General features: G+C 54.8%; 1 protein-coding gene and 1 long non-coding RNA gene across 2 annotated transcripts in view; both read left to right on the forward strand.

Annotated features, from left to right (window-relative positions):
- Positions 1-5,131, forward strand: part of LOC146766449 (uncharacterized) — a 151,562-nt gene extending 146,431 nt beyond the window's left edge. Inside the window, exon 4 of the long non-coding RNA XR_014958009.1 lies at positions 1,617-5,131. This is a non-coding gene — a long non-coding RNA (uncharacterized LOC146766449). The remainder of the gene's footprint in view (positions 1-1,616) is intronic.
- The window catches only part of LOC146766450 (uncharacterized), a 50,221-nt gene that overhangs the window by 21,264 nt on the left and 8,250 nt on the right, over positions 1-20,707 (forward strand). Inside the window, exon 2 of the mRNA XM_085589331.1 lies at positions 364-1,726. Coding sequence (XP_085445457.1) covers positions 364-1,585 — 1,222 coding nt within the window. The 3' untranslated portion in view covers positions 1,586-1,726. The remainder of the gene's footprint in view (positions 1-363; positions 1,727-20,707) is intronic.

Raw genomic sequence — 20,707 nt, forward strand, 5'->3', positions numbered from 1 at the left:
GATCACTCCCAGGGGTGCTCCGGACTTTCCCGAGGCGGGATCGCTCCCAGGGGTGCTCCGGAGTGACTCCGGAGCTGCGGGAGCGCGGGATCAGCTCCTTTGATATCGGAGGCGGCGCTGGCAGCGCTCCCCGCTCTGGCAGCGCTTTGGAAGCGGTGCCAGCGGAGCCGCGCTTCCAGAGGGGCCTGGAAATGCAATCCACGATCTGATAGTCGGGAGCAGCTTTTTTAATTAAGGCTCTGGCCAAGGGCTGCTCGGGGGGATGGGCAGAGGGATTGTCCCGGGGGTTTTGGCACATCCCGGCCTCTGGCACCCTGGGCAGCTCCAGGGCTCTTTTCCTCTGGTGTCACATTTGGAATGAAGCCTTTTTGCCCCCTTCTATCCACTTTTCCCCCCGTTTCTGTCCCCTGTTTTCACACTTTTCTATCTTCCTCCCCCCTCTCCTTCCTATGCCCTTTTTATCCCACTTCCATTTCCCCTTTCTGTACCATTTCCCCCCCTTCTATTCCTTCCCTCCTTTCTATCATTTCCCTTTCGCCCTCGTATCCCACTTCCCTCCCTTTCTGTCACCTTTATTTCCCTTTCCATTCTTTTCCCTGGCTATCCCCATTTCCTCTTCCCCCTTTTCCTCCTTTGCTTTTTCCCCTTTCTATCCCTCTTTCTTCCTTTCCCCCTCATATCCCTTTTCCCCTCCTTTTCCTCCCTCTCTATCCCCTTTTTCACCCCTTTCCATCCTTCCCACCCTTTTCCACTCTTTTTTCCTCTTTCCCTTTCCATCCTTTTCCTCCTTTCCCTTTTTCTTCCCTCCCCATCCCCTTTTTCACCTCTATCCATTTTCCTTTCCCTTTTCCACCTTTCCTACTCTTGTTCCCCTTTCCCTTTTCCCCTTTCCTATTTTTCTTTCCCTTCCCCCTTTCTACCCTTTCCCATTTTCCTTTTCTCCATTTCCCCCCCTTTTTCCTTTTTTACCCATTTTTTTCTTTCCCATTCCCTTCTCCCCCCTTTCTACTCTTTCCTTTTTTTCCCTTTTTTCCCTTTTCTACGCATTTATTCTTTCCCTTTCCCTTTCCCTTTCCCTTTCCCTTTCCCTTTCCCTTTCCCTTTCCCTTTCCCTTTCCTCTTTCCCTTTTTTACCCACTTCTTCTTTCACTTCTCCCTCCTTATTCTACCCCTTTCCCTCTTTCCCCTTTCCCTTTTCCCCACATTTCTTCTTTCCCTCTTTCCTTTCCTCCCCGACTTTTCTTTCCCCCTTTCCCCTTTCCCTTTTCTCCCCGTTTTTTCTTTCCCTCTTTCCTTTTTCTCCCCATTTTTTCTTCCCCTCTTACCCTTTTCTCCCCATGTTTTTCTTTCCCCCTTTCCCCCCCATTTATTTCTTTCCTTCTTTCCCTTTTCTCCCCGTTTTTTCTTTCCCTCTTCCCCTTTCCTCCCCGTTTTTTCCCTCCCTTTCCCTTCTCCCGCTCTGCCCCTCTCCGGTGCCGGAGCATTCCCGGTCTCCTGCGCTCCTTCTCCCGTATCCCGAATTTCTGCGCGCTACTGGCTGGTGCCGCGGGAGGGGCGTGAGCAGCTCCGTGCCTGCGGTCAGTGATGAAGACTTTCTGCTCTTTTCATCCCCGCAGCACGGAGCCACCGCTCAGGGCCAGCCGGCAGCTCCTCATTCCCGATTTTCGCCTTTTCCAGCCCCTTTCCAGCCGAGCGCAGCCTTCCCCTCCGGCCGCCTGATGATGAGGTGAGTGAATTCCCTTTTCCAGCGCCGCTTTGCTGCCTGATGTCATAAAAGTGGTTTTTTTTTCCTCGGGGGAAGCCTGGGGGGAAGGGGAATGTGCTGTTTGCCACACGTCGCTGCTGGGGGTTCACTCCAGCTCTTTCCCAGGGTTTGTTCCCCTCGGCATTCCCGGCTGGAAGCTCCCGCATTTCCCTCTGCAGACACAACTTTCCCCCTCTTTTCCTCCCCCCCCTCTCCGCCTCATTCAGTGACTCAACGAGGTTTGTCAGAGTTAAAAAATGATGCTCTTTGCTCAAACTATTCGGGATATTCGTGTCATCCCAGAACTTTCAGAGGGAAGTCGTTGCCATTCCCATTCCTCCCTCCCGAGGCCGGAGCTGCCCCCGGGCCCCCGCTCGGGGCTGCTGCTGCTCCCGAGCCCCCCCGGCCGCTCTCGGCTGCTGTCACCGCCCGGGACGGGGCCACCCCTGCCCGGAAAGTGTCGCCTGTGCCCCGGCGGAGCCACCCCCGGCAGAGCAGGGGTTAATCCACCCCCCCCTTTCCCCCCTCCCTCGACTTCAGCTGCAAAAAATATGAAGTGAGGATGGATCCGCTCATCTGCGGGGCAGAGAAGTTGCTTTGATGTCGGTCCTGCTGTCGGTCCTTCCTTCCCTCCTTCCCTTCCTTCCCCCCTTAACCCTTCTGCCGGTGCCTGCCTGGAGGCGCGGCCCCCCCAGCCCCGGGAATCCCGTGTGCGTGGCAGGGGGGACACGCGGGGGGCTGGAATTCTGGATTTTCCTTTTTATTTCTGCCCCATTCCCGGGATGCGCATCCCCCCCGGGAGCGCTGCAGGGCTGGGGGGACACCGGGGAGGGGGTGGCGAGCTCCTCGTCACCTGTGGTGGCCCGGGAGGGCTGAGCTTGGAGGCGTTGGGTGTTGTTGGAATGGGATTTTTCCTTTGTGGGGGGATTGAAAGGGGTTTTAACCCCATTTTTGCGCCGCTGGAGAAAAGCGCCGCTGCCGCTTTAAGGCAGAAGTGTCCCTTTAAGTGACTTTCCATTTGCTGTTTTGGAGAGCCGAGAATTCGGTTTCCCAGATTTCCTCTGAATTGTGTGCAGGAGGCAGAGGGAGTTAAAAATGACTCGGGGAACCTTCAGCAACTGCAAGGCAGAGGGGGAAAAAAGGGGGGAGTGAAATGATGTGTATGGCATAAAGTGAGATTTGAGGGGGGAAAGATTTAGGAAAAAAAAATATATTTAGGGAAGAAAATAAACGAGATCTAGGGAAGAAAAAAGGTATCTGCTACTGCTTCCATGTGGCTTCCTGATGTTGTTCCCAAATCCCTGTCTGGGATCGTGGGGAATACAGGGAGCTGGGAGGATGCAGCACCCCGGGTACCCAGGGGTTAACAGCCCTCACCAGTTGGGCAGCATCATAAATTGCAGCCGTTCCCCCCCAAATTAATTCGCACTTTCTTTTCCTGGTGTTTGCCCTAGGAAGAGTGAAAAAAAAAAAAAAATAAAATTAAAAAAGGAGGAAAAAGAAGAGGAAAGGGGGGGAAAGCCTTAAATAAATAATGGGGCTGGAAGGGGCTGGGGAAGGCTCTGGTTCCTCAATTAGCCGGGAATTGCCTTCTCCCGACCGACGGAAGGCAGCGTTCGAGCCTCTGGATTTGTGGAGCTCTCTCGCAGTGCCAAGTCTGGTTGTGCGGGACTTTGGAGGGGTAGGTGGAGGAATCCGAGCGGCTCCGCTCCCTTAACCCCTTCGCAGCCGAGCGGCTTTGGGAAGCCGGCGGGGCTCGGCAGGGAGGGAGGGTTCGGGCAGCGCAGAGCTCGGGGGGCGATTCCTGCGGCCGGGAGGGGTGAGCCGGGCCGGCTCGGCACCGCCGTTCACCGGGGACACGCGGGGCTGTGGGCACAGAGGGGTTTTGGGGATGTGCTGAGGGTCGGGGGGGTCCATGATGCTCGTGTCTGGAGAAGCTCTGGGTTTTGGGGATGTGCAGAAGGTCAGGGGTAGCCATGATCCCTTGTGCATGGAGGAGAAGCTCAGGGGTATCCATGATCCTTGTGCATGGAGGAGAAGCTCAGGGGTATCCATGATCCTCGTGCATGGAGGAGAAGCTGAGCGATTTTGGGGATGTGCAGAAGTCAGGTAGTATCTATGATCCTTGTGCATGGAGAAGAAGCTGAGCAATTTTGGGGATGTGCAGAAGGTCAGGGGTATCCATGATCCTCACCTGGAAGAGAATTTCAGGGACTTTGGGAAGATGCAGAAGGTCAGGAGTATCCATGATCCTCGTGCATGGAGGAGAAGCTCAGGGATTTTGGGAAGATGCAGAAGCTCAAGGGTATCCATGATCCTTGCACATGGAGGAGAAGCTCAGGGGTATCCATGATCCTTGTGCATGGAGAAGAAGCTGAGTGATTTTGGGGATGAACAGAAGGTCAGGAGTATCCATGATCCTCATGCCTGGAGGAGAAGCTCATGGATTTTGGGGATGTGCAGAAGGTCAGGCAGTATCCATGATCCTCACCTGGAAGAGAAGCTCAGGGATTTTGGGGATGATCAGAAGTCAGGTAATATCCATGATCCCTGTGTCTGGAGGAGAAGCTCAGGGATTTTGGGGATGTGCAGAAGGTCAGGGGTATCCATGATCCTTGTGCATGAGGAGAAGCTCAGGGGTATCCATGATCCTGTCTGGAGAAACTCAGGGATTTTGGGGATGTGCAGAAGCTCAGGGGGTATCCATGATCCTTGTGCATGGAGAAGAAGCTGAGGGATTTTGGGCATGTGCAGGAGGTCAGGGGGTATCCATGATCCTCACGCCTGGAGGAGAAGCTCAGGGATTTGGGAAGATGCAGAAGCTCAAGGGTAGCCATGATCCTTGTGCATGGAGGAGAAGCTCAGGGGTATCCATGATCCTGTCTGGAGAAACTCAGGGAATTTTGGGGATGTGCAGAAGGTCACAGATATCCATGATCCTCACCTGGAAGAGAAGCTCAGGGATTTGGGGAAGATGCAGAAGTTCAGGGGTATCCATGATCCTCGTGTCTGGAGAAGCTGAGGGATTTTGGGGATGTGCAGAAGGCCAGGAGTTATCCATGATCCTCATGACTGGGAGGGGAAAGCTCAGGGATTTTGGGGATGTGAAGAAGGTCAGGAGCTATCCATGATCCTCATGCCTGGAGGAGAAGCTCAGGGATTTGGGAAGATGCAGATGCTCAAGGGTATCAATGATCCTTATGCCTGGGAGGAGAAAACTCAGCGATTTTGGGGATGTGCAGAAGTCAGGTAGTATCTATGATCCTTGTGCATGGAGAAGAAGCTCAGGGATTTTGGGAAGATGCAGAAGCTCAGGGGTGTCCATGATCCTCACCTGGAAGAGAAGCTCAGGGATTTTGGGAAGATGCAGAAGCTCAGGGGTGTCCATGATCCTCACCTGGAAGAGAAGCTCAGGGATTTTGGGAAGATGCAGAAGCTCAGGGGTGTCCATGATCCTCACCTGGAAGAGAAGCTCAGGGATTTTGGGAAGATGCAGAAGCTCAGGGGTGTCCATGATCCCTGTGCCTGGGGATTTTGCTGTCACATCCCAACTGTTGGCAAACGTGGGACAATCCCAGCAGGAATTGCTTTGGGCACCCGTTTGAATTCCCACTCGGGCATGGGAAGGGAGGCTGCAGTCCCTGCTGAGGAAGGGCAGATGGGAAGGGGAGCTGGATGGGTCCTGCAGGGAATGGCGGGTGCTGTTCCTTGTCACTCAACACCCCTGTGAGGATGCGGCTTCCCGGGAAGCCTGAGCCCCTCTGCAACCCCAACCACAGCAGGGATTGGTGCCTGTGGAGAGGAACAGCCTGGCCACGAGACCCCACGGGGCTGTTTGGGGTTTCCCTCTGAATCCCAGCGGCTGGAATGTGGCAATTCCTACAACAATCGCTGCGTGTGGCCAGGCCAGCATGCAGAGCTCGGCCGAGTCCTTGAGCAGAATTCCCCGGGACACCAGGGAGATCCACATCCCAGAGGAGCCCCAAAAGCAACATCCGAGGTGGGTGGTGATGCAGAGGCAGGGTTCTGGGAAACACGGGCTGGGACGTGCTTTGGATGGGGAGGCACAGGGTTTTTGGGGATTGGGATGGGGCTGGCCCAGCCTCGTCCCCAGTGGGTGCAGCTGTGAGGAGCAGGTGAGCAGCACTGACAGCAACGAGCCAGGGAGGGCCCAGGTGTGCTGGGCAGGGACACAGGGAGTTGAGGGGACACAGGGGACAGAGGGGACAGAGGGGACAGAGGGCACAGAGGGCACCCAGGTGTTGCAGAGTTAGATAAATACGATTATCCATAGATAATACAGCCAGGATGAGAACAGTCCTCCCTGCTAGCCCGACAATGCCCCTGCCTACGGATGGGTCCTGGGGTCAAGTGCACTGTTCCATGTCATCCCCAAAAGATGTACGGTTCACCCCACACCTCTATCCCTCCCCTAAAACATCAAGTGCCTGTAACCCCATTGGCCCGAGCCTTGTTCCAGCCCACCTTGAAGCCCCTTGAAAAGGGGGCTCCGAGGGGCCACACGTTCTCTTGGAACCTCCTTCCCTCTCTTGGAACTTCCTCTCTCTTGGAACTTCCTTCCCTCTCTTGGAGCTTCCCCTCTCCTAGAGCATCCTTTTGTCTCTCCCCTCCATCACCCTCTCAAGCCCGGCCACGTGCTGTGTCTGGGAGCTTGAGGCAGGACCTTTCTGCACCCCCAATAAACCTGATCCCCAAGAGCAAACTTCAGAGATCTCTTACCTCTATCCACCTACACCGTGCTGGAGCCTGATATTTTCTACAAACTGGCGCCCAACGTGGGGCACGAACCCAGGGGACACAGGGGACAGAGGGAACACCAGGAGCAGCTCATGAGCCATGAGGGTATAAAAGTTAAAGTTACGCTGAAGAACAAGCAGGGCAGATTCTTGCAGCTTTCTGAGGTTGCTCTGCATGGGCAGGCACCTGAGGCCTTCTGGAATTGCGTGGTGACACTCTGTGTGTCACGGCCATCTGGGCTGTGACACAGGCCAGCAGCCACCAGGGATGGGTTTCCCTTTGGAGCATCTCCTGAGGGTACCAGGATCCGCTGCCTCGGACTTTGGAACAGAGAATTCACGGATCAAACCGCTGTGCCTGAAGTATCCCAGAAGAGGATGGGCCATTGATGTCCAAGAAAGCAATCTGGATTTATCCCAGCTCCAGCTGCAAAGGGAATTTCCAGCCCAGAGCCTTGGGATGCAGTTAGTGCTGAGCAGGGGAATGCCTGGGGCTGTTCCCCCACCAGACAAAGCCGATGTGGGATGAGCTCTGCTCTGTGAGGACGCTCATCCCCCTTCTCCTGCTCCATGGGGACGGAATCCAGCAGGGCCTGGCCCTGCCCCTGTGTTTTCCTTTGGGTTGGGATCTGTTTTCTTTGGGTGGAAGCGTTGGTTCCTGGCCAGCTGTGGGGAATGGGGTCGGGAATGTGGCACGGGAGCGCCCGGGGCTGGCAGGGCCATGGGCAGGTGTTTGCTCTGGCTTCCTCCAGCTGCTCCCATGCCAACCCTCCCTGCATTCCCACCTGCATTCCAGGCTGGCATGGGCCTGGCACCGGCTCCTGCCCGTCTCCTGCTGTTTTCCAGCCCTGTGTCCTGCGTGTGTCCCCAGCCAAAAGCAGCTCCTCAAGGGAGATCTTCTCCAGAGGCTCCTGGAAAATGCATCTCCAGTGTCCCCTTCAAAACCCAACCTCTTTTTGGGTTGAATCTGCTGCTTTTTAATTAGGGGGAGCCAGCTGTCCCTCCTGCTTGGGAGGCAGGGATGGATCAGCTGGGAAGTTCTAACTGGAGTAGCCATGGCAGGGAAAAGGCTGGAGGGGAAACTGAGGCAGCACTGGTTCAGATCCAGACCTCCCATCCTTTCTCCATCTTTCCTGGGATCCTTTTGGTTTCCTGGCCCTTCAGCTCAACCTTGGCCAAGTGTCCTCAGGCTGGTGGCTGGGCCAGCTGTGCTTTTGGGTGTTTTTTCCTCTAAACCAGGGAATTTGGCTTCCCTGAGCTTTGCCAGAGTCTATTCCTCGCTCACCGGTTAGCGACGGATCAAATTATAAACCCAGAGCGGGATTTCCACTGAGATCCCAATTCCCACGGCGATTATCTGGGATAAACACAAATCCCTGCTGTGCCCTGGCCTGGAGCACCCCTGGCGCTTCCTGACCTCCCTCAGAGCCGGGGATGCATCCCTGGAGCTCGGAGGAAAGGGGTGGAAGGAGCTGGAGCATCCCTAAACCTGCCCGTGCGTCCCGGGGATGGTGCTGGGTGGCATTCCCACATCCCTGGCATTGCTCCTTGGGAAGGAGGATGATTTTCCCTGTTCCCGTGTTTCCCTTTCCCTCTGCATCATCCCCAGGAGGGCTCGGAGCTCCTCCCGGGCTGTCCCGGCCCCCGAGGGACGCGCAGAGCCCGGTCCTGCCCCGCCCGCTCCCGGCACAGCGGGGATTTCCTTGGCCGGAGTCCCGAGGGAGAATTCCCACATTTTCCTCCCAGGAATGTGCCCAAGGCGGTGACGCTGCTGCCGAGCCCGTCCTGGGTGCTGGAAGTCCTGCCAAGGCGTTGGCATGTGGGAAGTGGGGTCTGTGCGTGCTGGGTCTCATCCATCCCATTGCCATCCTCTTGGGAATTACAAAAATCCTGGATTTAGCAGAATTTTTCCATCTACATGGAAAATTTTGGGGGTTTTGTCTTTTATTTTTCCAGCATTTGGGAGGAATAAAACCTTTTTCCATAATATTGTCCCCTCAGCTGTAGCAGAGCAGCAAGAGGTGCTTCCCAGCTGCATTCCCAGGGGTTTATTCCGTGGATAAAATCCTTCTGAGCAGGTGTTGGTGGCTTTTTCTCCCTCTGAGATGAGGAAGTGTTTCCTGGACATTTATTGTGCCCCACTGGAGGGACCAGCCAGGAACTGGGAGCAAGGAATTCTGAGCAAAGAATTGCAGGCAAGGAATTTCCAGCAAGGACTTGTGAGTATGGAATTCTGAGAGAGGGATTGTGAGTAGGGGAACTGCCAGCAAAAAAAACTCTGAACAAAGAATTTCCAGCAAGGAATTGTGAGTAGGGAAGTCTAGTTAAGGAACTGTGAGTGATCCAGTTGGGAGCATGGAATTACAAGCAAGGAATTGTGAGTGAGGAATAGAGAGTGAGGTGGGTGTTCCCTGCAGAATCCTGGAGGGATCCCTTCCTCCAGCTGCTGCTTTTCCCTCTGCAGTTTTTGGAAGCAGCACGAGCAGTGCTGGGGATGCTCCGCATCCTGGGAGTATCCATGGAAAATATCCAAGGAGAAAGCACCTGAGCCAGAGCACTGAGCCTGGGGCTTGTCATTCCCAGGGGAGCTGGGGGAGATCCTGCTGGGAGCTTAAATCCAGTTTTAATGCAAAAACTGGGAGCCTCAGCTCAGGATCCCTGCTGGAGGGAAGATCCCTGGAGGAAGTGTCGTTCCCATCACTCCAGCTCCAAGCAGAACACGCAGGGGTGAGGAATTTAGGAAGAGGTTGTGAAATCCATGGTGAAATCCCTGTCCCGTGGAGAGCCTCTGACCATCAATGTCAAATCCCTGCTTCCATCAGCTCCCGGGATGAGGTCGGGATCCCCCAGCCTGGCCAGCGCAGGGAAGAGCAGGAATCTTAATTTATCCCAAAGCACTCCTGGGCCATCCCGCTGCCAGCTGCAATCCCTCCCCTCCCCGGGATGATTCCCGGGCTGTGACAGCAGCGGGAGGCAGGGCAGGTTCCTCGGGAACATCTCCTCTCCCAGCAGGGAGGAATCCTTGCTGGGGGATGCAGCCAGAGCTCCCCGATGGGCTGGGAATGTGAGCCAGGAAAAGTTTCCCAACTCGGAGCTCACCCCGAGGACTTTGGGAGGGTTACAGGGCTCCAATCCAGGCTGCATCCCGAGGGATTTCTCAGTAGAATGTCCCTCCCGGTCAGGGTGTCACTGCTGGCAGTGCTGGAGCCATCCAGGGAATTTTGGAGCATCCAAAGGCAGCAGGAACTTCCCTGAGCAGCAGACGCTGGCAGCAGCCAGGGGAGGGTTTGGCTTGTGAGGATATCTCCATGGAGTCCTGCATCCCGGTGGGATGGCCTTGGGTGGGGCTGGAGAAACCCTGGAGGCAGGAACGGCTGGATGGACATCCCAGGGGGAGCTGGGGGTGGGAATGGACATCCCAGGAGGAGCTGGGGGTGGGAATGGACATCCCAGTGGGAGCTGCATGTAGGGAATGAAATCCCAGAGAGAGCTGGATGTGGGGGAGGAAATCCCAGTGGGATCTGGATGTGAGGGATGAAATCCCAGTGGGAGCTGGATGTGAGGGATGAAATCCCAATAGAAATTGGATGTGAGGGATGAAATCTCAATGGGAGCTGGATGTGGGGGATGAAATCCCAATGGAATCTGGATGTGAGGGAGGAAATCCCAGTGGGATCTGGATGTTGGGGATGCACATCCCAATAGGAACTGGATATTTGGGATGCACTTCCCAGTGGGATCTGGATGTGGGGGATGAAATCTCAATAAAAATTGGATGTGAGGGATGAAATCCCAATGGGAGCTGGATATTTGGGATGCACATCCCAATAGGAACTGGATATTTGGGATGCACTTCCCAATGGGAGCTGGATGTGAGGGATGAAATCTCAATAGAAATTGGATGTGAGGGATGAAATCCCAATGGGAGCTGGATGTGGGGGATGCACTTCCCAATCCAACCAAGTCCAGCAGAGGTGCCCAGCTGAGCATCCCCCCTGGTGCTCCCACATGGCTGCATTTTCCTGAAGCAGCAGCTGATTCCAGCAGCCAGGAATGCTCTGGGGGAATATCCAGCGATTGTGGCCAGCCAGGGGTGTCCAGGGCACTGCTCCCACCCCATTTTGGGAGGAAAGCCGAGGATTTGATGCCTGGAGGAGCCCAGATGTGGCTGGGTGGGATTTGGGTCCTGCTGCTGTTGGGAACATCTGGCCTTGCCGCCGTGTCCTGGGGCTCTGGAAACGGTCCCGGCCTGATTCCGGAGGAGCTGCCCGGATTTAGGATGAGGTTTTCAGGGCTGGGCCTGTCTGGGTCATTGTAAAACTCCTTTGTGCTTTGGGGCTGTGGCTGCCTGCCCTAAAATTCACCCCAAAAAAGGCACCTTCTTCTTTTGGAGCTGCGTGGATGCAGCTGGAAGCTGCAGAAATGACTCCGTGATGGAGTCATCACTGAGGAATCATCACTGGGATCCCTGGAGTAGTGGGAATGTGGGTTTGGGTCATTTCCCAAATGAGTCCCGAACTGTGGAATGTGGGGCAGGCAGTGGCAGGGACAGAAGAGCCCCCCACGGGTCTGTTTGGAACCTTTGTTGTTCATCATTCCATTAAAAAATCAGGATGCTGCTGTAGCAGCCCCGCAGAGCTTTGTGGGGAGCCCCCCACAGCATCCTCCTGCCTGCCAGGCCTGGGAATTTTCCCAAAATCCAGCAGGCCAGCTTGGAGCATCTCCAGCATCCCGGGGAAGTCATTCCCATGTGAGCCAGGTGCTCCCTTGTCCCATGGATCACTGCCTGGAAGGCACCTCGGGGTGGCACGGAGCAAGCAGGACAATCAGGAATGGTCTCTGCTAACTTTGGGAATTGCTGTGCCGGGAATTCTGCACGTGCAGAGCCCCCGGGAGCCCTCAGAGGACACAGGAGCCCATGGGTGTGATCCCAGCCTTGGGAATCCTCATCCCTGGGGATGGAGGCTGCAGAGGCTGGAGGAGAGCCTTGCTCCAGGTGCAGCCCCTGGCACGCTGGAGCCACAGCGGAGTGCCCAGAATTCCGGCGTCTCCGTGCCCCCCTGGCACTCCACAAACCTTTCCCTGGGCTCCACCCAGGGGTGCTCCAGCAGCAGCAGCTCCCAGGGGTGCTGCCCCAGATCCTGGGGAAGGCAGGATCTGCTCCAGAGCATCACCCAAACACCTGCCAGGCTTGGTTCCCGTGCCAGAGCTGATCCCATCACTCTGCCTGGGGAAATTCCCTGTGCTGGTCGAGGGTGCTGCCCACGTCCATGAGCCCACACCGCTTCTCCCAGATTCCAGTCCCACATCTAAAGCTCCAGGTGGTTTTTCAGCCCGGAAAATCCCAACTTTTCCTTCACTCCCAACACCCTCAGCTCTGTCTGGGGCTGAACTTTTGCCCTGCAGACGAAGCTGGATTTAATTGTGCCCCATAAAGCGGCTCCAGCTCTTCCCTCCAGGAAGGTTCATGAGGAGGATGGAAAACAGGCCCTTAATGCCCTAAGAATTCACCTCTCTTCCCCCATCTTCCCTTCCATGAACTTTTAAGCTCGTCCAAAAGGCTCCATACGTTGATGGCAGGGCTGGGATGCTGCAGCTTTGCCAGGAGGGCAGGATTTCCATGGAGTTCTAAGTAGAAGCAAATGGTTTTAAAGGAAATTAAATTTACAGCTCTATAAAAAAAAAAAGGCATTTTATTGCTTTGCTTTGCCTGTCAGGCAGGAGGTAAAGGAATGCTCAGAGGCTGGAGGCAAAGAGGAGCAAACCCATGGATCACCAGGTGGATGGATTTGGGCCCTGGAAAATCCTGGATGCTTGGAAGTGATGCTTAGGATGCTTCATGCTCTTAAATGATGGCTGGGGATGCAGACACAGCAATGCCTCAGGGTTTATTTATGGGGAAAAACAGCAAATCCCTGGGATTTATTAATGAATCTCCTCCCATGGCATGGATTGGAGGGCTGGGATAAACAGGAATCCAACGGTGGCACTGGATATCCATGGAAGGCAGCAGGAATGGAAGGGAGATTTGGTGACTTCATGTTCCAGGCAAGGAGGAGCCCGTGGGATCCGGCTGGATTTGGCTGTGCCGTGTCCAAAGGAGCTGGGAAGATCCCATGGGACAGGGGAAGGGGACAGCAAGTGGCCTGAGCATGGCATGACCCCAGTGCCAAGCCCAGGGACTCCAGGGGCATCCCTGCTCCGGGATCCATGGATGTGGCTGGAGCAGGAGGAGCTGAAGGCTCAGCTGGGCTCCTTGGGGCTGCACATCCCATCAGTGCCAGCCCCAGGAGCAACTGGGTGGCATCTCCTGGGATGGAGCAGGAGCAGCTGGGTGACATCTCCTGGGATGGAGCAGGAGCAGCTGGGTGGCATCTCCCAGCATGGAGCAGGAGCAGCTGGGTGGCATCTCCCAGAATGGAGCAGGAGCAGCTGGGTGGCATCTCCTGGGATGGAGCAGGAGCAGCTGGGTGGCATCTCCAGGGCACAGCAGGAGCGGCACGGCTTTGCGGGAAGGAGCCGGCAGCGGGCTGGGATGAGGGAATCCTGTTAGTGTCATTATAGCCATTGTTGTTATTAATTGTATCCATTTAATTCTATTAGATATTATATTATATAAATTTAATTATATAATTATATATATTAAATATATTTATAAATATACAATATATTATAATATAGAATATAAGATATAAATATATATTATATATTTCATTAGATAATTAATTATATTATACGTAGTAATTATGTCCGTATTAATTATTTGCAGGCTACTGGGGGTATATAATCTAGAACCCTAAAATTTTACTTTTGCACCCGTGCCACACTTAATTATTACTGATATCAAACCCTCAGAGCTGGTAATTCACTCTGTAAGATTGGAAACTCTTTTCCATGGCCAGAGATCGCAGCCAGTGTCTCTGGGGGCTCTGTCCAGGGGGTTCCTGACCCCTGCCAGGGTCCCAGAGGGAATCCCTGGATTCCCACCCTCTCCCACCGAGTGATCCTGCAGGAACTTCTGGAGAGCTTCTCAGGACTGGAGCAGGGATGCTGCTGATCCCTGGGCGCCTCCTGTGCCCTCCCGGTGCCCCGGGAGCAGGGCTGGCCCCAGCCCAGCTGCAGCAGCCTCGGGGGTTCCTGTGCTGCTCCTCCTCCTCCTCCTCCTCCTCCTCCTCCTCCTCCTCCTCCTCGCAGCTCCCGGAATCCTCTCCAGCCCCACTGTCAGCTGTGAAAACAAGAGGAGCCCCTTCCTGCACGGCCCCTCCGGCTCGGGGTGAGGAGATGAGGGGTGCTAGGACAGGAATGAGAAGACTCTGACTCAGAAGGCTGTGAGAGTAAAACTCTGATTTATTCAAAATACACCGCTCTTTATACAGAGCTCCGTGAGGACCAACGCCATTGGACCAATGGAATAAAAACTGAGAGTAAAACTCTGATTTATTCAAAATACACCGCTCTTTATACAGAGCTCCGTGAGGACCAGCGCCATTGGACCAATGGAATAAAAACTGAGAGTAAAACTCTGATTTATTCAAAATACACCGCTCTTTATACAGAGCTCCGTGAGGACCAACGCCATTGGACCAATGGAAAAAAAGCTGAGAGTAAATCTCTGATTTATTCAAATTACACTGCTCTTTTATACAGAGGTCCGTGAAGACCAATGGAATAAAAACTGAGAGTAAAACTCTGATTTATTCAAAATACACCGCTCTTTATACAGAGCTCTGTGAGGACCAACGCCATTGGACCAATGGAAAAAAAAGCTGAGAGTAAATCTCTGATTTATTCAAATTACACCGCTCTTATACAGAGCTCCATGAGGACCAATTCTATTGGACCAATGGAATAAAAACTGAGAGTAAAACTCCGATTTATTCAAAATACACCGCTCTTATACAGAGCTCCATGAGGACCAATTCATTTGGACATGAAGTGAAAACAAATCATACCATTGGTGTACAGTGCTTGACACACAGTGATAGAACTTCCCTATAAACAATGTGAATAACAAGAGAGATAAAGAATTATTTACATTCTTCTCCAACTCTTTCCCAGGCTTCTGCCTGGATAGAAACTCTCCATTTCTCCTTGACTGAATCTGAGAGCCACGGGGTCCTGGCACTGGGAGCACTGGGAGCACTGGGAGCACTGGGAGCACTGGGAGCACTGGGAGCACTGGGAAGCTCAGCTCTGGCCACTGGAGGATGCCCGGCCTCGCTGGCAGCTCCCAGATATCAGAATGTGGGATGGGAGTGATGGAATGGCAGAGTTGAGTCGCTGCATTTGGAGGACACCCAAGTCCTGGTGGGAACACGAAGCTCCTCCCTTTTTTCTCCCCAAATCTGTTCCCGCATCTTAAACCACGAATTTCAGGATCTCATCCCTGCTCTTGGCACCGCTGCCATCCCGGAGCCATCCTGCTGGAGATCCCAAATTCTGCCTGGGTTTGTCAGCAGCCAGGCTCCCGACACGGGGAACGTGCTCCAGGTCTGCTCCTCCTTCTGCCCAAAGATAAATCCACGGAAGCTTCTTGCAGATCTGCTGGGAACCTCGGGAAGCTTTGCTCCCTCTCGAACCCAGGGATGTGGCAGGAGGCTCTGCCCAAGCCTGTGTCACACTGGGAACAACTGGGATGATTCTCCGTGGATCCCCATTTTCTCCACAGCCGGATTTGGTGGTGGCACCATTCCGATGTCCCCGCTGTGACAGCAGCCTGCTGGCTGTGACATCCCCCTGTGCCTCAGGATGCTCTGAGGATGAGTCAGGCAGTGAGGGGATGAAGCAGAGCCCAGCAGAGCTGTTCCCATTCCCGCCTGGCCTCGGGAAGCAGTGGATTTATGGGATATATCCATCATAGGGATATAAATCAGCAGCTCCCCACGCCTGCTGCTGGTTCCCACACACAGATCCATGGAAACCTCGGGCTGACCGGGACAATCATTCCTGGTTGCTCCAGAGGCCTCTCCAGCAGGAGAAGGGGAGTCCCAGGGAGAGGGGAACATTTGTTCCTCCAAAAAACCTCCTTGCATGGAGCAGAGATGGATTTTGGCAGCTCCTTGCCCAGCTGGATGCTCTGGATGCTCTGCCCTTGACCCGAGGGTCACCTTGGGGGCAAACCCGCTGTCCCCGAGCTCCGAGGATGCCGTGGAGCTGGAATTCCCGAGGATTTCATAGAGCTGGAATTCCCGAGGATGCCATAGAGCTGGAATTCCCGAGGATGCCGTGGAGCAGGAATTCCCGAGGATGCCATGGAGCTGGAATTCCCGAGGATGCCATGGAGCTGGAATTCCCAAGGATTTCATAGAGCTGGAATTCCCGAGGATGCCATAGAGCTGGAATTCCCGAGGATGCCATAGAGCTGGAATTCCCGAGTATGCCATAGAGCTGGAATTCCCGAGGATTTCTCCGCGGCTCCCGGTGCTCGTCGGCAGCCGGAGCAGGGCAGAGGAAAACAAAGCCCCGCAATTAAAGAGTCTCTTAATTGCAGCGCTACACGCGGCTCTTCCGCTGCTTTCTAAGTTTGGGGCCGTAATTACAGCAGCAGGGAAAGGAGCAGCTGCGGCCCCGCCGCGCCAAGCCCTGCCTTCCAGGGATTCTTGGATTTGACCGGCTAAATCCTGGCCTGAAGCCTGGCATGGGATGAAAGGGAAAAGCAACCCCCAGGCTCAGCCTGGGCAGAGCCCTCGCAGCCCCCGCCGGGCTCCCGGGCCAGCGTTTGTTCCTCTTTTGCCTCTTTTTCCTCTTTTAATGTTTTGTTGGGTTTTTTTTTCAAAAAAAAAAAAAAGAAAAACAAGGAAAAAAAAAAAAAACCAACCCGGGGAGGTCCAGTCCTGGTCAATCCTTGCAAGTCTCAGTTTGGAAGCAGCGGGCAGGAAGATTAAAGGGTGCCTGGAGAGCCGGGCTGGGTGTCAGGATGCTGCATGTGCTGGGCTGGACACGGCCAGGCGGGAATTGTCTCCTGCTGTCCGTCCCTGGTTTTGGGGACAAGCCACGCTGGTGAAAATCCATTTCCCTCTGGCTTGTGGGGTTGGTTTATTTGGGATCATCCCGCGGCAGCTCTGCTTGCTCCCTTTTGTGCCCGGAGGAGATGGGAAATGTGGGCACAGCGTGGCAGGCAGGTGCCCACACCCAGACTGAGTGTTTTCCCTGGTTTTTCAGCCCGTGGCTTTGAGGAATCCCGGGATGAAGGCCACTTTCTGCAGCAAGAGGAGGATGTCTTGGGAGCAGGGGAGGGAAGCTGAATCCAGGCTGTGTTTTGGGCTGGAGACGTGTCCCAGATCCCCAATGTTTTCCATCCCTCGGGCAGGTTTTTGTGGGATCAGCAGCAGGGGAAAAGCGATAGCCCATGGGGAGGCCCTTCTCCAACACCCCCTTCCCCAAAATCCAGCAGCAGCCCAGGTTTTAATGGAAGAAGCAGTCACTTTACAGCAGCTCCTGCTCCATGTGGGAAAATTATTACTTGAAACATTTGGCTGGAAAAGGGGAGGAAAAGGAGCAGCACAGATGAGAGATGCACAAAATCATTCCTTATCCCCATGCTGGGATGAAGATCCCACGTGACTTTTCCCTGAAAAAAAGTCTCTTTTAGAGACTTTAAATCTCCAGATCTTTAAATCTCCAGGTGAAGGGTAAAAATGCTCTTGGTCTGTGAGTTCACTGGGAAAATATGTGGGGTCTGGTGGCATTGCTGAAGGGCTGAGGGAAAGGAATCCTTTCCGGTGTCCATGGGATTAGGTATTGTCTGGGATTCTTTCTGTGGGCAGGAAAAATGTTCCTGGGATGAGCGTGGCCCTTTGGACAGGGAGTGATGTCCTGACCCCCTTCCCTCTCCTCCCTGCCTTGGGGGGCTGGAGAGAAACCATTAATGAGTGGTTTTCACCTCTTTTTTAATGTTGATTGTTTTTAATTGTCGCTGTTGGGAAGGATTCCGTTTTCCAGCCAGGATATATAAATATCCCTTTTTCTGCAGACTCCCAGAGGGTTGGGTTGTTTCGTTCCTCCTTCAGTGGCTGAAGACGAGGAAAGGGATGAGTCACATGGATCCCATTCCCTGGTGGTGCTGGGGGGAAATTCCCAGATTCCCTCATTTCTCTGCTTCCCAGCACCTTTTCCCACTCAGCATCCCTCAGCACCGGGATTCAGCCCAGTGGGAAGAGCAGCAGCATTCTTTCCTCAGACCTCTGAGGCTTTAAAATCTCCCTGTTCTGCCTGAAAACCTCATCCCGAAGCAGGAGGGAAATTCCCAATCCTTGTTTTGCATCCCTACAAGAGGGATATAGTCCTGGAGCAGTACGTGGAGCAACACAGCAGCAACAGGCTTGGACTCCAAGAGCTTCTCCAGCTCATTCAGCAAAAGGAAAATGAAAATATTGACAGGATGCCATTCTTCAACCCTCGGCTCATTTTTATTTTTGCCTGATGAAAGGAAAATCCAGCAGCGTGAGGAAGGGGATTTTGTCGCCTGGAGTGTCTCTGGAGAAAACATTCCTGGGAGCAAACAGAGCCTGGATTTGTCTGGGCCGTGAATATTGGCATTATTCGGCCGGGAGGGGGCCTGGGGAAGCAGAAAAGCAGGAAAAGCAGCAGGAGAAGCAGCACAGAGGGGTTTCAACAGGATCGTGGCTGGAGCACAGGGATGCGGCCGCGTCCCACATCTGCCCCCCAGCAGCTGGAGCAGCAGGAAGGGCTGGAAATCCCGGCTGGAATGGTTTTCCATCCTGGCCTTTTGAAGTTCCAGGCATGTGCCGGGCCCGTGCTCGGCACCTGCGAGCAAACCTGAGCCGGGCTGGGGCTGGAGGGAGCCGGGAACACCGAGGGGGAAAAACCGATGGGAAAAAAAACGATGGGAAACGCTCCGGGATTGAGGCAGCTCCTCCCATGTCGGAATCTGAGCTATTGATGATCCCAAAATTGTAAAAGTCTCTGTGGGTCAGCCCCGCTGCCAAAGCAGAAGCCAGAATTGGTCTGTGCTGGTTTCCAGGTTGTTTATTCTGTTTATCTCTCACATGTTCTGCTGCCCTGCCCAGCTCTGTCCTGCAGGGCAGCGTGTGGGACTCTGCCCTCAGTGGGATGTGACAAACATTAAATACCAGAAACTCCCTGGGCTGGATTGACAAGAACGTGCCAATATCTGTCACCTACGTTGGACAGTGTGTCCCCAGCCCGAACCAACAGAAAAATGCCAACACCACAGTGAGACATGGAGGGCATGAAGAAGGAGAAAAAGGACAAGGCACACCCAATTTCCTCCAGCTTGTCCCCTTTGGACCCCTCATCTAGAATCCTAAAATTTTACTTTTGCAACCGTGCCACACTGAATTATTCCTTATATCAAACACTCAGAGCTGGTAATTGATCCTGTAAGATTGAAAACTCTTTTCCATGGACAGAGATCACAGCCAGTGTCTCTGGGGCTCTGTCCAGAGGGTTCCTGACCCCTGCCAGGGTCCCAGAGGGAATCCCTGGATTCCCACACTCCCACCTCAAACCCAGCGGGGTGTGCGAACCCATCCCGTTTTTCCACAGCTTTGGCAGGGCTGGGTGAGGCCGGCAGCCCCCGGGGCCAGGCTGGCACTGCCCGGGGCTGGGGCTGCTCCCTGGATGCCGCCCGGCTGCAGCAGCGGCATCCTTGAAGTTGTCCATGAATGTGTCTCTGTTCCCCGGACTTTTTATAGCTCCGGGCGTTTTTCTTGGCCCCGGGCGCTGCTGCTCCCGTGGAGAACAGAGAGCATCGCTCAGCGCCGGCCAGCGGGGCTGCGGCAGGACGGCTTTTTGGGATTCTGCTTCCCAAAATTCAGTTTTCCCCCCCTGCGGCTCTGCCCTGGCACCGGTTTGGTTTGTAGCTCAGATGCGGGAGGGTTCTGGTTTGATTATCCATCCCTTTGCTAAACTTTTCCCTGCGTGGCACATCCCTCCTGCCTTCCAAGAGCTGCGGATTCCAGTGTGCGAAGTGATGGCAAACTTGGCCTCGGGCAGCAGCTGCAGCTGCAGGAAGCCCAACCAGGTCGTTGTCCATCCCAATCCCCACAGCTCCTCTCCCTTCTCCGTCTCTGCAGCTCCCCCCGAGATGTGGCAGCCAGCGGAGCCCCCCAGCCCCGCGGCTGGGGGAGGGAGCCTAAAGGAGAGGAAACCCCAAAACCTGGGTTAAACCTGGGTTTAAAGCCAGCCCAGCAGGGACAGGCTGGAATTAAACCCGGGTTAAAGCCTGGGTTTAGAGCCAACCCAGCAGGGACTGGTCCAGGGTTAAACCTGGGTTTGAAGGCAGCCCAGCAGGGACAGACCGGGGTTAAACCTGGGTTAAACCCAGATTAAAGCCAATCCCAGCAGGGGACAGGCTGGAATTAAACCCGGGTTAAAGCCTGGGTTTAGAGCCAGCCCAACAGGGGACAGGCCGGGGTTAAACCCAGATTAAAGCCAATCCCAGCAGGGGACAGGCTGGAATTAAACCCGGGTTAAACCTGGGTTTAAAGCCAGCCCAGCAGGGGACAGGCTGGGGTTAAACCCGGGTTAAACCTGGGTTTAGAGCCAGCCCAGCAGGGGACAGGGGGGTTGAACCCGGGTTTAAAGCCAGCCCAGCAGGGACAGGCCGGGGTTAAACCCGGGTTTAGAGCCAGCCCAGCAGGGCCCGGGGGGGTTTCCAGCAAAGCCCGGCTTGGGGCTGCTCCCCCCATCCCCTGCTCCGGTGAAATCGGATCTGGCCCCCACCAAGCCGGGGTTTGTCCCGCAGCATTTTCGGGATGTTTCGCATTCGGGAGACACCCGAGGAATGTCTGCCGGGGAGGGCAAAGAGCCTGCGAGGCAGCGGGAGGGGCCAGAGCCCCTTCTGCCCGGAGCCCGCTGCAGACGGCGTTTTTTCCGTGAAAAAAGCAATTTCCCAGCGGGATTGATGTCCCCCGAGCGCTCCCGGCCTCTGAACTGCAGCCGAGCGTTGTTTGGGAGAAGCGGCGGCATCCCCGGCTCTCCCCATCCCCATCCTCCCCATCCTCCTCCTCCTCCTCCTCCCCGAACCCCTCGCCCAAAGTTGGCACCGCGCGGGCGGCTCCTTCCAGACACCTTTGCTTCCCTCTGCAGGAAAACTCCATCCATTACAAGCTGGCCTCTCCGAATCCCGTTATCCCAAAAAACTGGACCCCAGCAGGGATGGAAGTGCTGCCGGGGGGGGTCCAAGTTCATGTCTGCACAACGTGGCCTGCCAGAGCCACCG

The sequence above is a fragment of the Lonchura striata genome, chromosome 11 (genome assembly GCF_050655825.1).
Source record: "Lonchura striata isolate lonStrDom1 chromosome 11, ASM5065582v1, whole genome shotgun sequence".
Classification (NCBI taxonomy): Eukaryota; Metazoa; Chordata; class Aves; order Passeriformes; family Estrildidae; genus Lonchura; species Lonchura striata.